This window comes from Haliotis rufescens, unplaced genomic scaffold (genome assembly GCF_023055435.1).
Source record: "Haliotis rufescens isolate VD_foot unplaced genomic scaffold, xgHalRufe1.0.p SCAF_32, whole genome shotgun sequence".
Classification (NCBI taxonomy): domain Eukaryota; kingdom Metazoa; phylum Mollusca; class Gastropoda; order Lepetellida; family Haliotidae; genus Haliotis; species Haliotis rufescens.
Window position 1 is genome coordinate 5,151,556 of NW_025964024.1, and position 17,807 is coordinate 5,169,362.

General features: G+C 39.4%; 1 protein-coding gene across 2 annotated transcripts in view; it reads right to left on the bottom strand.

Moving 5' to 3' along the window:
• Positions 1–1,854: 1,854 nt before the first annotated feature.
• Positions 1,855–17,807, bottom strand: part of LOC124147679 (zinc finger MYM-type protein 4-like) — a 36,183-nt gene continuing 20,230 nt past the window's right edge. Inside the window, exons 12-17 of one of the 2 annotated variants that reach the window (XM_046518399.2) lie at positions 6,710–7,171; positions 6,046–6,171; positions 5,181–5,435; positions 4,819–4,939; positions 4,552–4,557; positions 1,855–4,327 (exon numbers count right to left, since the gene is read on the bottom strand). In XM_046518399.2, the coding sequence (XP_046374355.2) occupies positions 4,138–4,327; positions 4,552–4,557; positions 4,819–4,939; positions 5,181–5,435; positions 6,046–6,171; positions 6,710–7,171 (1,160 nt within the window). In that variant the 3' untranslated portion in view covers positions 1,855–4,137. Of the gene's footprint in view, positions 4,328–4,551; positions 4,558–4,818; positions 4,940–5,180; positions 5,436–6,045; positions 6,172–6,709; positions 7,172–10,557; positions 13,026–13,453; positions 13,625–17,807 lie in introns of those variants that run through there. The other variant, XM_048380694.1, reaches the window with a different exon arrangement.

The window sequence follows — 17,807 nt, forward strand, 5'->3', positions numbered from 1 at the left end:
CACGAACCTGAAAAATATCTTTCTTGAAATCATGACAAAAATGTTCCATATTTTCATGTTGTTTATTTAGCTTTATTTTATGTTTTACTTTTTAAACTAAGAAGCATTATACAAACATCCTCAATTGTAACAAATAATTTCATCATATCTGCCTTTTATACAGGAGATGATGTAAGTAGGTTGCCTATTTTCAATAAAACTAATTTCACCTTAAAATACTGGCCAACATCTAAAACTACATACATTTTGACATATAAAACTACAGGTAAACAACTGTCCACTTATACACAATGTACTGGACAAAATATGTTTGGAACCTTTATAAAAATCACAGTACAAAGAAAATGATAAACCCGATTTATATTATATTTATATTATACTTTTACTCATTTTAGAATTATGGGGAGAGAAATTCCAAAGCCATAGAAAGAATAAGCAGTACCTGGTATCATGTTTCTCCCTTACTACTGATTTAACAGAGAAATCCCACTGCATGTTGTTCTATGTATATGTAGCGGCCATGAAATTTCCGAGTCCCGTGATGGGATTCGAACCACGGACCTTCTGATCTGAGGTCGGACGCCTTGTCCACATGACCAAAGAGGTTAACCCCGTCAGCAAGCTGACAAGGTAAGGATGTCATCTGTGGGATGACTCCCCGCCCTGCTACATACTCCCCCGTCAACAGAAGGCACGTCCCGGGCCGCATAGTAGGGTACTGAGGCTTATAATGTTCAAATTTAATATGAACATGCTCAGCCCCACGTTGGGCGCCAATGTAGCGGCCATGAAATTTCCGAGTCCCGTGTTGGGATTCGAACCACGGACCTTCTGATCCGAGGTCGGACGCCTTGTCCACATGACCAAAGAGGTTAACCCCGTCAGCAAGCTGACAAGGTAAGGATGTCATCTGTGGGATGACTCCACGCCCTGTTCATACATAAGGCTGATGATTTCTAACTGACAAAATCCGAGACTAGAACTTAATGATTATGCATGATCATGTCCAACTAGCACATCCACTATGTAAGTATGAAAGCTATCTAGCTTAAAGCACAGGTATGGCACACTGACGCAATGACTTCAATGACCGTATATTTAAGGAAGAGACACAAACACTTGAACACATACAACATTTGTTCCTCGATAAATCAGCTGAGGTGTACTGACTGTATAACAGATGATATAGGAAGAGGATTCACACCTAACAGGAAGCACATGTGAGTGTTCAGCACTCTCTCACAACACGTCTCACAGCAAGTGTGTACTTCTACACTATTAATGGACAAATTGCTGCCATGTCACAACGGATTTCAACAGCCTTCACATGTGCGGCAAATAGAACCTTGGTCTTCTCCTTGATAAGCAAATGCACTGGCCTCAAGGTTACCCAAGATCCATATAATCCTTGTGAAACACAACACATTGTTAATGACCCCCGTTGGAAATCAATTGATGGTTTATGTTGACTGGTGGTGTTGATGGATTATGAAATATAGAGTATACAAAGTACAATATGGCCAGCTTAGCTTTAACCATGTGACGTCACAGGTGTAAAATCATCTAGAATATATAATATAATATAATGGTTACCAAATCATTCCCAGCATGCTAGGTATTAACAAGGAAATCTGCCGGAAAGAACTACCACGTTGCGTTCACATATCTTCATTCTTACATGTAACTGTCCCACTAGTCTAATGTCTGAGTGAGTGAGTTGGGTTTAACGCCGCTTTTAACAGTATTCAAGTTATATCACGGCGTGTCAGCTTAATGTGGGAGGAAAGACCGAAGTAATGCAGGTCTCACACGTTTACCACTTCGGTGAAACCCACGAGCACAGGTATTGTGCTGACAAACCTAGAAACATAATCGGGGTGAACTGGGATTCGAACCCACAATCATAGGTTTCTGGTGTGCCCAAGGGACGCAACTCTGCACAGCGAATCGCGGCGCCTTAGACTGGGCCACCCGTGCCATGTCTACTGTCTGAACCAGTGCTGCACCAAGCTTCAGAGCATGAATCCTCGGGTCTCTTGTGCTTCCAAACTTGGGCTGTTGGGCTCGTTGTCTCACCTATCTGTATACACAAACGTACCCTCCCCAAAATGAAAACAGAAATTACAACGATGCTGAAGTCAGGACGAGTCTATTTTCACAATTCACCAAACCAATTTCTGTCCATATTTGTGCAGAGTAGACTTCTTGAATGCCAAACCCCAATAAATTCAATAACGGCAGTACTTCAGAACTTGCTGCATAAACTACATGATGAGATCTAATCAGAATACTCATAATACATGACAGTAAATCTGATTGATCCTTTTGTTGTGAAAGTAGACTCCTGACAAGTGCCGTATGCGTTGTGCAGTCGGAGCACATCTGTGTTAGAGGAAGGTTCCTGGCGTACTTTTCTGAAATACCTGTAACCACGACAACCTCAACAGCTAAACTTGGACACCAGCAAAACAATACTTAGAAGGGACTTAGGGCCCCCTTGTTCTTCCAAAAAGGGACATCAGCAACCTTAGGAGGATGTCACAAATGTTTTGGGGCAACGTCAATCATTTAACGCGCTTTTAGGGAAAATTCTTCATGCATTATTGGGAGCCATGGTTTACCCTGCGGTGCATCCGGAGTAGCGGTACATCGAGGAGCGTTAAGTCGAGGGACCACTGTATTTGAAAGTCATTTTGTCGTGGAGTTAAAACAGCAGCTGGCTTCTTGAATTACTGACAATGATGCAGACATGGAATTTCTATACAACATTTTATATTGTATTTTATATTACTAGCGGGAGACATAATAAAAATAAATACTGTTATGCTTAATTTAATTCTTTTCCAGCTGCTTTAGGCTTGAATCAGCAGAAAGTTAAAAAATTAGCTCGTAATTGTGTTTCAGAAATTAGCTCCATTGTATACATGCTTAAAAAGCTTCATTGGGTATTTACACAAGCTGTTTTTATACATTTGAGTTTTTCATTTAATGCATGCGTTTCTGTACGCAAGTTAATTGAAAGTAATTGTTTGTTGTTTGGAGTGTGTGTGTGTTTGGGGGGGTTATTTTCCGCAAATAAGCAGCTTGTCTGCAGCTCTGCATTGATACATGTGTCCTAAGGTAACAACTAACATGGCTGAGTAAATGAACTAAAGCCATCAGTCATTCATCTTTAATGCAACACAATTGTCCAAAAGAGCCCGCCAGGTGAAAGATGTGCAGGTGACCAGTAGTCGCTCACATATATCGTCAAGCAAGCTTGGAGTCATAACATGACGGGCACACAAAGCAAGATCAGTTTAACCACCTTTTACCAGGGATGATAAAATTTGGCTTGAAGTGTAGATGCACGTGGAACTCTAGTTCTTGTCCGGGACAATTAATCACAATAAACTCACAGCGACCAATTCCTTATGAAAATAGATTTCACTAAATGATCTGGACTATGGTACTATTTGAAAGATGATGGTATTAAAGCCAATGATGCCATGAAGGATCCTTGAAAATAGTACTGTAGAATGTTCCCAGTGGATTGTTCCTGGAGAATATTACTTAAGGATGTTCCCAGTAGATTGTTCCTGGAGAATATTACTAAAGGATGTTCCCAGTGGATTGATCCTGGAGAATATCACTAAAGGATGTTCCCAGTGGATTGTTCCTGGAGAATATTACTAAAGGATGTTCCCAGTGGATTGTTCTTGGAGAATATTACTGGAGAATATTACTGAAGGATGTTCACAGAGTAATGTTCCTGGAGAATATTACAGAAGGATGTTTCCAGAGAATGTTACTAAAGGATGTTCTTGGAGAATATTACAGAAGGATGTTCTTGGAGAATATTACAGAAGGATGTTCTTGGAGAATATTACAGAAGGATGTTCTTGGAGAATATTACAGAAGGATGTTCACAGATGTTCAAAGAGTATAGTTCCTGGAGAATATTATTGAATGATGTTCCTGGAGAATATTACTGAAGGACTTTCAGCAGGATTGTTCTTGGAGAATATTATTGAAGGATGTGTCCAGAGATTGTTACTTAATGATGTTCCCAGAGTATATTACAGAAGGATGTTCCCAGAGTATAGTTCCTGTGGGTTATTCATGGAGAATATGAGTGTAGGACGATCCTAATGGTGTTTAGACATATATGGGCTGGGCATGTATATGTGCCTCCTGTATTTCTCTCACAAGGAGTATTCTATTGAGCATCTTGCTCATGGACTCTGTGGAGATGGACTGTGTGGAGTACCAGACAGGACTGTCCGGAACACAGCTCCGCTCAGGGACAAGGTAGAACATGTCATTCCTGTTCTTAATACTCTCCGGGCTGAAATGGGAAGAGAGAATTGAAAATAGCACAAATTAATTATTCAGATTGAAATAGTTCAGTTAGCAGGATTTAATTATTTTACCTTTTTCCATATTACTGTTAAATTTAAGAATTGATGAGATTGAAACATTTGTTTACGTCTTGAGCCTATTTCATTTTGTAACGTTATCATGTCATTGCATGATCATTACGGGTGCCTTGACTGTGAATGAACTGGTTACCTGGAGCTGAAAAAAACAATAATATTTTGATACTGACTGCTTGGGAACTTCACACCTATTACAAAACAAAAATCTTACAAAATGTATTTTCACAAAAATATGATTACCACATTTATTTGCCATAAAGATTTTGAGTAAAAACAAACAAACAAAAAAAATAAAAATGGAAAAAAACCAAGATCTATAAAACTCAGGTACAACTCACACATTACTGTTTACACACAAATTCAGAACGTTTAATTTTGATGATAGTCTTATCATACTTACCACTTGGAGAGGTAAAACTCATAGAGTTTGACTGGACATCTTAGCGGGTTCTCCAAGTTCTCAGACGTCTCATAGACAGGTATGCCCTCCTTGGGCTTCTTGTTTGGGGTGCTCTGGCCATCTATAACAAGAATAGAAATATGAGTAAAAAAGATGGATTTATGTTATCTTTTTACAGCCATTTGACAGTGGCCTGCAGTCTTATTAGACCTGGTATATGGAAAGGAAGTTCATAGTGTTTTTTTCTGTATTCTGGAAATGAGATTTACAAGAGCTGCTTAATGGCAAGCTGGTCAAAAAAGTTCTTCAAAACATGAATATTATTTCCAGACACAAAATAAGACATGTTTGCACACACTTACTTCCCGGGTTAAGGCAGTAGTACCGCAAAGAGACACTGCGACCTTGACCTGTGACAACCTTCGACCCTGGACCGCCCTTCTTCCAGTGCTTCAGTATGTGAGCGAATGAGAGCTTCATGTGCTCGTCAGTTGTCTTCAGCATGAAGTGTTTGGTGTTGAAGTATATGAGGGTGTTGAGGAGAACGTAGGGGGAGTGGGCTCCCAGCTGTTTACACTCCCAGATGTGCTCTTCCTCTATACGACACAGCATCTGACCTGCGAGAGATTTGAAGAATAACCAACAAGCTACGGGGAATTACGGCTTGTATGTCCCAAGTATATGAATGATAAAGTCCTAAGCCTTTAATATAATTTATTTACAAGGGACAGATCCTCAATAATTCCAAGTTTCAAGTAAGTTATAAACAATAAAGTCACTGTGGTAACACTTGACTGGTTGTTAGTTTTGTCATTAATTGGTACACATTGGAAACATCTCTTTTTAACGTGCAAACTTCTCTAGACAGCCTCTGTGGTCTAGTGGTAGAGCATCCACTCGGAGAGTGGTAGGTCCGGGGTTGGAGACCCGTCCGCGTCATACAAAAACACATTAAAAGATGGATTACTGTTCAAAGCAGGCATTAAAAGCCAACTAACTCACTTATTGTTCATAATCAAGTCTGGATGAAACAATCCAGTGATTGACATCATGAGCATCAATCCATACAATTGGGATACCATGACATGCTATAAACCAAGTCACCAAGCCCGACCATCTGATCCCGTTAGTCACCTCTTACGGATTCTAACCCGGAATCACCACAAGCTTCTAAACACAAAACAACAGGTCATCATGTTGCTAGTACTCTCGTTTCATCACACTTACCTGTGGCGTTTACTTTAGGCTCATATTTAGCCAACACATCGTTGAGACATTCTGTGAACTTCTCATAGTACAGGTCAGTGAAGATGTTGTCAATACGGCTGTTCTCATACAAGTATTGCTGAATACCTGCCATGGAAACAGAAGCTACATTGTACAAATTGATAAAATATGGAGCAAAACAGTTTTATTGGTACATAATAGACCAATCAGCTTCATTTTTTGGAGTTATTATATGGACTGTCAGGGACTAAAGCTGAGCTTACTAGACCGAACAGCATTAACACTCAGCATCATTATCAGTATTTGGAGTTAATATATGGACTGTCAGGGACTATAGCTGAGCTTACTAGACCGAACAGCATCATTTTCAGTATTTGGAGTTATTATATGGACTGTCATTGACTATAGCTGATCTTACTAGATCGAACAGCATTAACACTCAGCTTCATTTTCAGTAGTTGGAGTTATTATATGGACTGTCAGGGACTATAGCTGATCTTACTAGACCAAACAGCATTAACAATCAGCTTCATTTTCAGTATTTGGAGTTATTATTTGGACTGTCAGGGACTATAGCTGAGCTTACTAGACCGAACAGCATTAACACTCAGGCTTCGTACTAGAGGCTAAAGTCACAGACTGTAAGAATCCCCTGTGAACTTACCGAGACAGAGGTAGTAAATACTGTCGGGAGAATACTCCTCTCCGTTTGGCTTTCTCACTTCCTTGACAAACAAACACAGCGAATAGTTGAGCTCATCCGCTGTACACTGAAGCAGGTCAGTCTTGAACAGCTTCAGTTTACCAGAACCTCTCTTGGACACCTTCTCCAGCAGCGTGTTCTTGTGGACGACCCAGTGGCGCCAGGCGTTGACACCGTACGTGTATTTGAGGTGCATGTTGGCATCTGGAGGAGGAAGGGAGGGTGCCAGAGGTGGGGGAGACGGCTCACTTGGTGGTTCCGGTTCTGGAATTTCAACTCGGGCTCTTTTAGACTGGCGACCTCCTCGTCCTCTGGATCCCCGCTTCCCTCTGCGTGATCGTGTTTCTCGAGGGGGGAGATAGTCATCATCTTCCTCATCAATCATTCTGATTGTATCAGGGTTGGCAGGAACTGGCGGCGGATCTACAATTGAAATGTAAGATTTTTAACAATAATCTAATATGTCTTACTCTCAAACTCATACAAACCATAAACTCCGTGATGGTCCCTGTAGAATTTACATGCCATCAGAAATGAAAGTTCTTTGTCTTTACAAGAATGTGCTCATGGTGCCCTTGATGTGCAATCATATGACCCAAAGGAGCTTTGATAAGATATGTCTTGAAGTTGAACTTCTGTACCAGTTGGTCGAACTAATACCAAGTGAGTGAGTTGGGTTTAACGCCACTTTTAACAGTATTCCAGTTATATCACAGTGTGTCAGCTTAATGTGGGAGGAAAGCCTGAAGTGATGCAGGTCACACATGTTTACCACTTTGGTGAAACCCACGAGCATGGGTACGGTGCCGACAAACCTGGTAACATCATCAAACCTGGATTTGAACCAATGATCACAGGTTTCTCACACGCTCAAGGGACGCAACTCTGCACAGTGAATTATGACTCCTCACCTGACTGGGCCACCCGTGTCCTCTCCCCTAGCAACAGTAAACTAATTGAATATCTGTGAGTACCAGCACATGTCTTGCAGTCTTGCAGTTTTTTGCCTTTCACTTCCTGGTTCGGCTTATCTACGGGTCATATCATTTTCTTAATACCTCAGCTTATCTACGGGGTCGACTTATCTGCGGTCATATACGGTACATATTCAGAATGACCATCTAACCACCCCTCACTTCAACCAACCCTGAGGTCTCGTAGCCACTAGGCCTTGATGCGCTGTAGGTACAATGAATATTGTGTGTCCCTTGAGATACAGTATTTCGTTTTTCTGCGTCCATTCTCTACAATTGTGCATACTGGATACGTGTGCCGTGTAAACCCCCCCAGCTTGTTTATCAACCAACGTGAAGAAAAATGACATTTGTGAGGCGCGGATTTTTGTAATTGCTTCTATTATTTTCCACTGATCGTCTGTGCTTGTTTTCAGATAATGTTTACAAAAGAAACTTGATGCAATGTTGAAATTCTGTACAAAGTGGTGCTTGAACATTAATACTAATAAACTGGATATTGTTTTCCATAATGGTGGCATAATATGGAAAATGGAGGTATAATGAGATCATCTTGAAAACTTCAACCTACTAAGGCTACAGGAGTTTTATATTTTCAAATAAGGTCAAAAATGAAAAAAATGCAATGTCGACCCATGGCCAAAAATGTGTCCTGTAATAATGTGAGTTCCCCTGACTTTGAACAATACAAACCAATCAGCAAACGAAATCACCAAGACTGTGGAAGTAGAACTCCAAAATATAGTATTGGGTCATAGCAGTTTGAATGAATGATATAATTTATTATCTTAACAAAAGTGAGTTAGCTAAATCCTTTGAACATCAATGATTAGAGCTCTGATGGCCAGATGATTAGAGCTCTGATGGCCAGATGATTAGAATTCTGATTGTGATATCATTAGAACTGTAATGGTGATATGATTAGAACTGTGATGGTGAGATGATTAGAACTGTAATGGTGATATGATTAGAACTGTGATGGTGATATGATTAGAACTGTGATGGTGATATGATTAGAACTGTGATGGTGAGATGATTTGATGACAACAAAACAACATCCACACTCCACAGTATACTAATTATAGTGTTTCACAAGATGAAAAGGAGTTTCTAATGACAGTAGAATGTTTGAAACGGGTGTGATTTAGGTTCATCTTGACACACAGTTTTGGTTTCATCTGGTAGAGTTTTTCATTTCACTGCAGCAGAGTTTTGAAAGGATAGTATTTTTAGTTTCCACCTTTGAGTCGGAACGAAGTCTTGAGTGTTTGTACCCATTCTGAAGTTGACAGAGGAAGTCAGGGGCTGTTCAGCAGTTGCACTGTTATGGCAGAGTGAGAGAACTTCAACTGGGAGCCAATGAAGATACTGAAGTACTGGTGTAATGTGAATAGACTTGGTTGTCACGCTTCGGGCAGCAGTATTTTGGACTCTTTGTGGCCAATGGAGGATCTCCTGGTTAGCACTCAGCAGTAGAATGTTACTGTGGTCCAGTGGCAGAGGAAGGCACAGAAGTGGAAGACATGGTCAGCTCCTGAACAACAGATAACTGATTCATCCGACCATCAGGCTGCCATCTTTGTTGTGTCTATCAACATGGCTTTTGTTTTATTCTCATTTAGATCGAGTATAGCTGTGTGGGGACTGCTATTTAGATTGTCTATTCTCTACTCTTCATGAGCCTCTATGGGCCTGACCTTCTTCCAGTACAGCGCTGTGTGGGGACTACTATTTAGATTGTCTATTCTCTACTCTTCATGAGCCTCTATGGGCCTGACCTTCTTCCAGTACAGTGCTGTGTGGGGACTACTATTTAGATGGTCTATTCTCTACTCTTCATGAGACTCTATGGGCCTGACCTTCCAGTACAGTGCTGTGTGGGGACTACTATTTAGATTGTCTATTCTCTACTCTTCATGAGCCTCTATGGGCCTGACCTTCTTCCAGTACAGCGCTGTGTGGGGACTGCTATTTAGATTGTCTATTCTCTACTCTTCATGAGCCTCTATGGGCCTGACCTTCTTCCAGTACAGTGCTGTGTGGGGACTACTATTTAGATTGTCTATTCTCTACTCTTCATGAGCCTCTATGGGCCTGACCTTCTTCCAGTACAGCACTGTGTGGGGACTGCTGACAGGGGCAAAACAAGTCCAAAAGCTGCACGTCATCGGCACACAGATGATGACCTTCACCTACACCATCTGGCCTAATGGCTTGTCGATCGGTGTTTTGAGAACAGCAGGGTTAGAAATTAACACTAGCCTGCTAGCCTGGTTTCAGTACAAATTCCTGTGGGCAAGTACAAATATCCCCATTGTTTTAATATTGGGCCTATCAAAAAAATATGTTTGCTTCCTAGTACAATCAAAAAATAAAAGGGGGAAGGTAGGTTGGAAAATTATTTTATTTTTTCAAATATTTTACATGGCATATCTATAACTTAAAGTCTCTTGTTGCATGGATGACAACAAAAACATTTTTTCACCAAGATGTCAGATATACAACCAATCTTTAAACAGGGTAAAATGAATTTTATGAAACATGTTGAAATTATATTGTCAGCACTGAACAAAATGATGAAAAACATAAAGACAGGGTCTGGGGATTGTCTTATTTAATAAATCGGAGTAAAATGAGGTAGAATAGGGAGTAAAATGTAGGTAGGGTTGGGTAACCGGAACCAAGCATTTTTTAGATATGCCTTACAAGGGCATTTTTATTTTAGCCAGTCTAATAAAGCTTTTCAGTGTAGTTGAACTGTGTGGCTAAAAGTGAGACATGGTTTACACTGTTAACAGCCTATTGAGCAAAATAATATAAGTCACTGGAAAAATGTTCCAACTGATATTTTTATTCACGAGTTTCCCTGTTACAAAAGTGGTGACCCACATCCAGGGAGTAAAGGTCACATCAAGTACAACATCATAAAGAAGTTTGTAAGGAACTATTTACTTGTATTGCACATCCAAGCCACTTGGCCCCCTTCTAACTGACAAAAACGAGCAATATTCAACAGTGAGGATGACAGACAGCAGAGGTAGGGAAGATTACTGAAACATGTGCCGTGGAGATAAACAATTGATGGGGTGCTGACAGACATCATACACAAGTTAAACTTGATGTCAGAGAGGCAAGAACTGTATTCATTGTAAAATGTGCCCTGGTGCTAAACAATTGATGGGGTGCTGACAGACATCATACACAAGTTAAATTTGATGTCAGAGAGGCAAGAACTGTATTCATTGTAAAATGTGCCCTGGTGCTAAACAATTGATGGGGTGCTGACAGACATCATACACAAGTTAAACTTGATGTCAGAGAGGCAAGAACTGTATTCATTGTAAAATGTGCCCTGGTGCTAAACAATTGATGGGGTGCTGACAGACATCATACACAAGTTAAACTTGATGTCAGAAAGGCAAGAACTGTATTCATTGTAAATGTGCCCTGGTGCTAAACAATTGATGGGGTGCTGACAGACATCATACACAAGTTAAACTTGATGTCAGAGAGACAAGAACTGTATTCATTGTAAAATGTGCCCTGGTGCTAAACAATTGATGGGGTGCTGACAGACATCATACACAAGTTAAACTTGATGTCAGAGAGGCAAGAACTGTATTCATTGTAAAATGTGCCTTGGTGCTCAGAAAATTGACAAATGGGGGGCTTATTATCACTATACACAAGTTAACTTGATGTCAGAGATGGAGAGGAAGAGTACTGTATTCACTGTAACATGTGCCCCGGCACTTAGACAATTGACAAATGGGGGGCTTATTATCACTATACACACGTTCACTTGATGTCAGTGACAGAGGCGAGTACAGTATTCATTGCAACATGCCCTGGTGCTTAGAAAATTAACAAATGGGGTGCTTATTATCAAGTTACACAAGTTAAACATTAATGCAACTATAGGTGGCTAAAATATGTTACTAGACAAGTTGAATTGTATTTTCAGTTAAACTTAAAGAAAGAATTTTAAAATCAAGATAATTGTGTCTGATTTTCTCAATCAATAACCAGGAAATAGCATTCACATGACTTAAGGTTTTACCTTTACTCCTGTGCTCTTCTGGGGATTCCATTTAGGAGATAACCTAAGTGTGTTTTAAAATATGAGGTAGTCTACCTATAGAATAGATACCTCTTTCTTTTAAAATTTGAAGCGGAACGCTTCCACTGGAATGTTTTAAAAAAGCACTCTTTTTAAATGTGTAATTATACGTGTGTAAATAAGTAAAATGTATCAAATTTATGTTCGAAACCTTTTAATTGAAATCACAGTGGGTTTACCTCCAAACTGACTGGATAATTTACAGGTGGAATTGTGCCTACTAACATAACCTCTGTACTAACAGAGCCACCTTGAAGTATGTTTGAATACCGCCGTTTTTGAGCTGAAGACAAGTTGGCATTGTACATTAGAAGAGACTGCTCATTTTTGTGGCCAGTGATTTTCATGATTTCTCGGTTTTCAACGCCAGCATGTGAAAGAAGTGAGATTGTTGTGGCCCTGACACAGTGGTTTGTGTATGTTTTACTTAAACGTGCACGTTGCGAAATAGATTTCATCATGTTTGACAAGTTGTTGTGCCCAAGTGCCTGTGCCGTGTACCAGTGAGGGTCGGGAGATCTGTTGACGTGCTTTCGTGGTCTCTGGAAAAGAGCCGTGTTTTCTGGGTGCAATTTGGAGAGATAAACTTTAAATGAAGCCACAGGACAGGAAGAAGTGCCAGTAGCATATATGCGTGTGTTTTGCTGGTTTAAATCCTGAAGATAACCAGAATGTCTTTTTGTCACCTCACTGTGTGCGCTTGTGATAAACTCACATCCTGATTCGTCAACCTCGATATTGAAAGAAGAGCGGGTGAGATTATGTTGATTTTCAGCCCCCATCCTGCCAAATCCTAGCGTTAGATCAAACCAAACCTTTCTCTGAAGGCTAACTGGATCATCTACTGATTGATATGCTCTGATTTTCACCAGATCTCTCTCTGAAATAGGCTCATAGTGAGTCGTTACGTCCAACCCCAGTTTCTGTATTTTTTTTAGCATCCCTATAAAGACATTGTTTGCACTAAAAAACTCTTGGTCCTGTCTGATGTTGAATTCACGCTCAAATGGTGGTTGTCGGAGATGGCGATGAATTGCAGCTCTAATGCCAACATAGGAAGACCTGGTATAATACTGTCCATCTGTATTTCGGACCTCGGCGTAGAATACTTTTAAAAGTCTGTTTAATTCTTGAGGTGTATGTGTCTCAAAATTCGGTGATTTGCCTCTCACACCAAGCCACTCTGGAAATTGAAATTAATTAATCTCTTACAGGACTGTCAACTAGAGTTATAAGTAATAATAATGAGTCTAGTTCCTGTTGTTATATAATCAATTTATGCATATGATTCAGCCAGTAAATATCAGTGACATCTTATGCATTTACTTCAGTAGGCCAGATTAGGCTAACTCCTCCATGTTGACATGTCAAAGATACTTATTTTCTTCATGTTAGAATTGATATTACAATTTACATCAAAAAGTAGTAAGATTTATGGATAACTTCTTAATCTGCCTGACAATGGTATAAGGATCTATACTGAAATGTAGCTATTACAGTAAAATAAAGAAGTTGTATTTCATAAACTGTGTGTACTTTGAACTTCTAAGAAATGCCTATCAAACAGAAATTATATTCAATATTTTATTTAAAGAACATATTTTTCCTTACGTTTGAATATCTTTACTCCCCAACTAGTGTTTTTTTTTGTCTTTTGTGCCTCTGAGTCTACCACACTAGACTTATTCTCAGCAGTGTCCATGTTGACGATGTGGCGACTGTCAGTAGCAGCAGACGTCTTTGTCTCAGGCATACTCGCTTCTGTCAGTGCAGTGTTGGGCCCTAATGTACAGTAAATAAATTGTAGGTAAAATGTAGATATACCGAGTATCAGTCCCAAAACCATTTAACAATATATTGTCATGAATAAATTTTGTTTTTACATTTTACGGATGTTTTTTTAATACCTTCATTGTTGTTATGTTTCACTGCAAAAATGACTGAATGTGGCCCTAAACGTTCTATAAATGTTGCTATTTGTTTGCAAATGATATACCTTTGTTAAGTGTTGTCATCGCATCATCAAACCAGTCACGGATAAGGTCTAGGACGTCAAAAATCGTCGCCAAAAACATCTGATATTGTTCTGATATCGAATGTATACAGTTCCAGCGGGTTATCGGCAGCTATTTTTATATGCACTGATATAAATGATATCAATAGATCAATGTATTCAGATGCTAGGTTTTTGAGAGAAATGGCTTGTAGACTGACCAATCAGAATCAAGCTTTCTTCAGTGTCATGGTAGTGTCAATGTGGGCCAATGTGACCCCAGTTCGATAAGCTTCAAAAACTTTTCACATTTGGGTAGTTCCCATCAATGGTATGTGTGATTATACAGACAATGATTTTCAAAATGTACAACCAACATAAATATCTATCAACATGCAGAGTATTATTAGTAAATGCCTTAAAAGTACAAATTGACCACCTAAGCAAATATTTAGGACAGAAACTTGAAAGCAGGGCTCCGTGTCACAAAGCGAGCTTAGCAATAAGTTAACTCCCATTCTATGAGTGAGTGAGTGAGTGAGTATGGTTTTACGCCGCTTTTAGCAATATTCCAGCAATATCACGGCGGGGGACACCAGAAATGGGCTTCACACATTGTACCCATGTCGGGAATTGAACACGGGTCTTCGGCGTGAACGAGCGAACGCTTTAACCACTAGGCTACCCCCCCTTCCCTACTAAGACATAAGCATATGATCGCATTGTGGAGTATAGCCCAGAAGTATAGCTTTACAGCATGACTCAAACCGTACTTGTGGGTACTCTTGTCCTTCTAAGTACAATGAGTGTACTCTGAGTGTCTTTGACAAACTTGCCCATAAATATGTTGTGGGTGCTTTGCCCTAGAAAACATATAACCCTAATCTGACATAGTATGATACAAGACTTCTCTGGTAATAGTGACATACAATCATCAAGTACCCATTTTCAGTATAAATGATCGTTGTAATTACAAGTCTAGCTTCCAGGGGTCACTGTACAACTAAATCTCTGTTTGCTTGTTGTACTAAAGTACTGAAGACTATCATTGTGTCATTGAAGCTCCGGTCTGGACTGTAAATTAAACACATGTATAACCCAGACAACTAAAATACCCTATCTACAAAAAGAGTAAACTTCTACATATTGCACACAAATAATGATTTTAATAATACCACTAATGAATAATCATTTGGCTAGAATTACACACACACACCTGCAAATATCTATTCACACATTTGACAAAATATAAATCAAAACAATCTGGTATAAAGTGTCTGGACAGATGTATGTCATCATAGCATATGCTGGTGCCTAGAATTGTGGCTCACTTCACGGCTTTTAGCCTCAGTGACGACAAAGGGAGTTAATTGACAGATATCGGTTTTGACGTCTGTAGAATGGATCTTGTGTTGTTACTTGTACATCTTGGAGGAAAATAAGCTAGCTCTGGTCAATTCTTCACCACTCGCCCCTTTTCCTAACCTGCAAGAAGACTCGTCCCCCTATCCATGAATGTTGTGTGTGAAAATGAGAAACCGATTGGAATGCTCGTATGACTTCAAGTACTTCGGTCAAAGAACCCCTCAGGAATAATTTGTGATGTTGCATATATCTTGCATTAAGACACATCCCCAAGACACAGTTAAATGTTTTCAATCATAATGCACAATACTGTAAGTCCGCATTTTCAAAAGCATCTGGAATATATATGACATCGGATAAATATATGTGAATCATTACGCAACGAGTTGACAATTCTTTTAGCTATGCCTGTTTGCGCTTTGACAGAACCCAGTCACAAAAATGTCCATGATAAGGGCACAAGTCTCTATTCGGCTGGTCCCGGAATACCGAATTCGACATAATAAGCGCCCACGTTCTAATAAGCTTCCACGACTACATTTGCTAATATATTGGCTAGTGAACAATCTCAATTAGCACCCCTTCCAATTGATCAATGTACACAAGACTTATTTATTCGTGTATAATACGCACTTGTGTGTTATATGCACCCTTAATTATGGGCAATTAAACCCAGGAAATATATATCCGTCATATATAAACATTTCAGGCTGTCGGCATAAACAAAGAAATTTACGATCTTTCAAAATAATATTCTGATAAGAGCCCGCTTTTTCTAATTTTGAGAGCGCCCTGGGCGCTTATTACGTCGAATACTGTAAGTCTGCATTTTCAAAAGCATCTGGAATATATATGACATGGGATAAATATATGTGAATCATTACGCAACGAGTTGACAATTCTTTTAGCTATGCTATGACAGAACCCAGTCACAAAAATGTCCATGATAGGGGCACGAGTCGCTATTCGGCTTGTCCCGGAATAACACGAGTTGGTCCTGAATGGCTCTGGTCCTGCTGGAGGTAGTCAGTTCATGGGAGTCAGGTCCTGATCGTAGTCCTAATTGCAGCTTGTCTTTGGTCCTTCTTGGGTTGCACTGTAGTCGCTTCAGAGGTACACAGGGAAAGGTTTGACCGAGCATCACCGGGAATCATATTCCATTTAGCCGTCACATTCACAAGGAAAATTATACTGTCAATGTTGAGCCACAAGGTTTGATGTTCATGATAACGATGATGTCAATTAAGAGTGTGTGGTATTATCGGTATATCCCTAAATTCAGGTTAATTTTCTCCATGTTACGTATCACAATATCATTTTTTCATGCTTGATATATCGGGTGATTTCAAAATAGCGATTCTTAGCATGTGTTTAATGTTACATACTTGCAAAATGCCTTCGATGCCCGGGAGCATGCATCCGGGCCCTAAGATGGCTGTGTATTTATTGACTGAGTAAACATCATGTTGTACTTACGTCTTCTTTTGTTCCAATTTTGAACTTCAATTCATACCTTAATGTATCAGATTGCTTCTGAATTCAAAATTAAGAATTATACAATATATCGTTATACGTATTGCATTACGGTCTTGTGCATCGCAAAATATAGTGATACACTTTAAACCTCCAATACTCATCCCTAATGTCAATAGAGATGACGATACGATAGATATTTGATAGATATTTGATATATATATACATATATGTATACAGTATTGCAGTGTAGATGTTCCACGTTGTGTTCAGCAGCCTAGACTGCTCTACGAACCGCATCTTCTTGATCCGTTTTATCTCCGAGCTCTAGAAGCTTTTACAATTTGAACACTGATGATTGACCCATGACACAGCACTTGTGGGCAATAAACTATAGTTCATAAATGTCAAGTGTGTAATCAACATTCAATGAAGATGTGCGACACTAATTGAATTTAGTACACTACACATGTAAAGGGGATGTTTTGACAAGCAAGTCCAGGACCACATTCTGTTACACAAAATAACATCAACATACATACAATTTCTCGCCAACTATAACTCCTTGAGAGCAATTGCTTAGTTGTTCCAACAAACCCTTCAGTTACTATCAATAGGTGTCAGTGAAAAACAAGGTAAAAAGTGAGCTAGACTCACTAGAACCCAGGCCTCAACTCCAACATCAGACGAAGAACAACTTTGATATTGAACATATATTGATGCCTTAACATTTGAGCAAGGTTTCGTTAAAAAGCACAATAATATAACATGGTAATGGCATGATTCAAAGATGCACTGGTACATCATCAGCAAGCTTTGCTGGATACGGTACACTTGACATGAACAAAAGCAGCATTATTTTCTCAGAAAATCCACTTATTGAAATCAAACTTTGCACTGCACCTGTCCTATTGGTATAGAAACTGTATCACCAATTGGAAAAAAATCCATGACATAGTTTTCAAGTAATAGGTCCCGCAAATGTTGAAGTAAAAATTATATTCTAAGTTAATTTTTCCAGAAAATACAAAGATCAAAATCACTCTTTTCTCAACACCTCTCTCATTAGTATAGTAAATGTTCCTTAAATTTGAAAAGAATCCATGTAGTTGTTCTCAAGGTTTAGGTTGCACA